The sequence below is a fragment of the Neltuma alba genome, unplaced genomic scaffold, assembly GCF_004799145.2.
Source record: "Neltuma alba isolate B1F8T4 unplaced genomic scaffold, ASM479914v2 tig00011778_pilon, whole genome shotgun sequence".
Lineage (NCBI taxonomy): Eukaryota > Viridiplantae > Streptophyta > Magnoliopsida > Fabales > Fabaceae > Neltuma > Neltuma alba.
In genome coordinates, this window is record NW_021636401.1 from 209636 (window position 1) to 213955 (window position 4320).

Sequence of the window (4320 nt, forward strand, 5' to 3'; positions counted from 1 at the left end):
TTAACTGGTTCATAAAACAGATTCATTCACCCAAAAATTCACATCCCCTTTGCCTTCTCTTCTGATCAATCTGCTACCAAATTGCTACATTGGGGCCTAATGAACTAAGATAAAACCTGGCCCTGTAATATGACCCTTTACAAAATCAACTAGAAAACTACAATCAGTTTCAACTAAAGCTTTATCACAGACCAAATTATTTGGTTTAGTCCTAAAAGCAAGTGCCGCAGCATATATAGCAGAAAGCAGCTTCACGCTTTGAGATAACTAAAGCCAAATGCTGCATAAGTATTCAGTTTGAGCTCACAGGCCAAGAAAGAGGCCACTTCGCATCTACAGTACTTGTGTTAGAAGGAAACACAGAATTGAGCTATCCATGAGTCATCGTCTGGTAGCATCCGTGCACTGCTCAGGGTCACCTAGAGTCACACACAACACAAAATGAACAACTAGACCACTGTTTACAACAAAGTCAACCTCAAAAGTTAGATAACCCTCTTAATTCACCATAAAATAGCTTTCAAATCACTTGAATAATCAATACGTCGTTCAAACTATCACTGGCCGCACATAAAGTCCACATGGGGTCAGTTGGTTTAGATCATTACGCCCAGAACAAGGTAGTTTCTAAATATACCAGCACATTGGAGAAGACGATCCCTAGCTGAGTATTACACCAAGTATAGTTCAACCAGTTGCATAAGAGAAAATAATTTCAAAATTTTCCATACCTGAGCCACAATTGAGAAGACCTTCTAGTAGAGCACCAGTTCTCTATTGTGACAGGCATGCCAGAGGAAATGCTTCACTTTAGGCTGCCAGAGGAAATGCTTCACTTTAGGCTGTACTTTCAGCTTCCATTGTTGAAGTGCTTGGTCCTTTAACTGGCTGGGAAACAAGTTCTTTTTATGGTAGTGGTTTTCTTCTAAAGATAATTCACCTACAGAAGATGTACTCCAAAATTTAACAAATTCTCCTATTTGTGATCAGTAACAGGGATGAGCATATAAGAATTTTATGGTAACCCAGAAAAGAAGAGAGAGAACAACGTAGTCTTTTGTGTACTGTACACCAGTATTTAATCAAGAAACTGGCTAGAAGCAAATAAAACAGATCGAGGACCTCAATGTTCAAGAGTAGAAACAATAGTAGAACGAAACAAAGGAGGAAAATCAGCAGGTAAAGATTTTAGGATTTGAATAGGCAATTATTCGACAAGTTCAAATCAGCACCTGAATTTAATTTTAAATTTTAAGAACCAAAATTAGTAGCGGAAACTCAATGAAGAATATCTTACTAAAGCCATCTCTAACATCTTCATTCTCAAAGACCACCTTACTAAAGCTTTGACTAATAATGGAAATTTTTGAGAACTTCCTAGAGCAAAATATTTTGATCCTTAAGAAATATTATAGTTCTAGCTAGCTTTAAAATTCCTAAGGCGTCGAATGGAATTGCATCTCCAGTCTCGTGTCCCTTTTCTGCCCCAGTTGCTCAAAAAGACTACAGTCCCCTCATGCTGTTGAAGAGGTGATTCAATAAATTAACCATAAAAGTCACCAAAAAAAGAAGGAAAAAGAAATTAAAAAAAAAAAAGAAATTTGAACAATATTTTCAATTACAAATATTCAAAAACCTCCAACATTTTGTCCGTTTGGAATCCTACCTACATTACATAGATGATGGTGTTTTATGCAACCCATTATCAAAATTTTGTGTCATTTTCTCATTTCAAATTGGCTTTTCTGATCTATAGTCTTTCACCTTGGAATACAATACCTCCTTGAAAGAATTTCGTTAGAGACAAATAGGGGCTCAAGACTGGATATGTTTAGTAGAAACCAGTGTGAAATTCTGACATGGTCATCTTCAAACATTTTCAAACAAAGAGCTTCATTTGAGGTAGCAAAATTGGTCACCAGCATATCGCCATTTTAATATCAAGTCAGCAACATGGAACTACGCAAAGTCAGCATGTAATTGCACTGTTATAATTATCATGAACTATGTAAATAGATATTCATAACACAGGATGAAAGTGATAAAGAGAGTATTATGTATGATATAAGAGATGGAACAGGACAAGACGTGTGTTTCTTTGCTTTCTGCAACAAATGACATAAAAGATGAAAAACATAAATAAGAAAACCTTTAAACCTATCACTCTTCACTTAATTTTTTTTTGGGAGAACACTTGCGTTTTATTTAAATGAACCCTTGAGCTTGAAGCACTATCCTTCAAACAAAACTAAAAAAAGTCATACTAGATTTAAAAAATAAGTAAGAGAATCTTATATCATAACAATCCCAATTAACTAAAAGATAACAAATGTACCTTAACCTTATGATTGAATGCCATCTAGAGGGATCAGCTTGTCAGTTTCTTCAACATATAAAAGATAAACTGCAGTCTTCTTCATCACAATATGTTTGTATGCAAACTTGATTTCAATTTCCACCTCATTTCCAGGCTCCAAATTAGATACTATGTTCTGCCATTCTTCATTGGCAGAAGTAATTATTGTGACTTCTTGCTCGTAGAAATGCATGGTAGCCTTTGTGAAATTCTTTATCATGAGACCAATAGAGTTTACAGATACCATGCTACCTTGAAGAGATGAATAGATAACGCTGAGGACCATTCCCTTTAAGCTATGACCAGAAACTTCAGGAACTTCAAATGACACTGAAGATCCCTCATGTTCAAAAACTAACCAATCAGGATAATTTTCTTTAGGAGGACAATAGTGAAGCCCTCCATTCCTTCCCTATTCCAAGAACACAAGGAAAGAGTCTTCCCATTCAATCAATCTAGAAAATATGGAAAATAATATTCACAAGAATAGTTGACACTCTAAGCAAATCAAAAACCTCAATGTTTAATACATGGCAAACAGGTTTGTCACAGGGATAAATGGTAAATATAGTGTTAACTATGCCACGTACATTTACGCACACAAAAACAACATATTTACTAAAAGTATGATCTAGCATTACTATAAAAATATAATACCGATAAAAGCACATTTATATTGTTGTACCTTCAACTCTCGAACATTTACTCATAGATAGTTAAACATGTATGGCAGAAACGTGCCCTCCCGGTATTGAAAAGATTATGCATATGAGATAAGAGAGAGAATTAATTAAGATAGAGAGAAATACCTTTGAAATACTCTTTAGAAGGGCATCTGTAATTTTGTTGAACTGCCCTACTGGAATAATCAAAGAACTCATCAATGTTTCTGACTTTCTCTGTGAACTTGATCATGAAATTCAAGTAATGCCGGAGCATTTTGGCATGAAACCTGAGATGTGCTCGGTCTTGCTTCTGATGTTTCATATCTTCTTGAAGATAAAGGATGTGATAGACCCCTAATTAAAGCTGGCATGGACCAAAATGCTTGCGACAATGACTTTGAATAATGTGTTGATGGTGACATCCAAGACAAAGAAAGAGATGGAAATACATCACGTGATAATCCTTCATAGCCACACAGAGACACATATTTAATACTTTCAGTCTCAACAATGAGAAAGGAACTTGAGCCATAGAAGTTTGATTTGCCATCAAAGTTGTTAAAGATTCCATTTGTTCAATGTCTTCTTCTAGCTTTTCAAACTTTGAACAACCAGAGAGATTGAGGGTCTTCAAGGATTTCAATTGATATACACTTCTCGGGAGGTGGCTGAGGCTTTTACAGTCCTTTAAATTTAACATAACAATATATTGAAGATCACCAATGGAATGGTGAATTATAGACAAACGAGGACAATCTTGAGTATTAACTTTTCAAGATATGGTATCTTTGAAAAGTCAGGTGTCTCTATTAAGCAATGAGAATGACTAAGGTTGAGAATTTTCAACCCTCCAGCAACTGTGAAAAGCAGATAGTTTAAATAAAAATAATAATAAAAGGGAAATAACAGATGGAAACAAATAGAAATACTGTCATTAGTGTTTCATTCCAAGAACTCAATGTAAGTACCTGGCTCTTCTCCCAAACTTTCACAAGATTACTCCACTTTAAGTCAATGGCAACTATCTTCTCTAGATTGAAGTTCATTGGCAAGCTTTCTAAGGGAAACCCATGCCAACAAAGCCATCTCAAATTTGTTGATAGATAACTATAATCTCCAATAAGTTGTACATTATCAAGTTGAAGAACGAAGCCTCCTCATATTCTTAAATGTTTTGGCACTCAAGTACAATGAATTGTTCATTGACAAGTTTAAAGCCAGTCCTTTGATGGACATTGTTCCCTGCCAAATAAAAACAAACAAAAAACAAAATCTTTTGGTGATTAAATCATTAAGATA

The 4320-nt window shown here is 35.1% G+C and overlaps 1 protein-coding gene across 5 annotated transcripts; it reads right to left on the reverse strand.

The window, feature by feature from the left end:
• On the reverse strand, positions 1-3244 carry LOC114717847 (uncharacterized). Of its 5 annotated transcripts, none has more exons than XR_003737758.1 (4): positions 3166-3244; positions 2336-2768; positions 753-940; positions 1-419 (listed from the first exon to the last, which is right to left on the reverse strand). XR_003737758.1 is itself a non-coding variant. In XM_028903058.1 (3 exons), the coding sequence occupies exons 1-2, from the start codon at positions 3235-3237 to the stop codon at positions 2343-2345; spliced, it is 498 nt and encodes a 165-aa protein (XP_028758891.1). In that variant the 5' UTR covers positions 3238-3244; the 3' UTR covers positions 909-940; position 2342. The 5 variants fall into 5 exon arrangements, 3 of the variants coding, with proteins under 3 accessions (XP_028758891.1, XP_028758890.1, XP_028758889.1); XR_003737759.1 differs by having other exon boundaries at positions 732-940; XM_028903058.1 differs by lacking the exon at positions 1-419 and having other exon boundaries at positions 909-940; positions 2342-2768.
• Positions 3245-4320: the final 1076 nt, after the last annotated feature.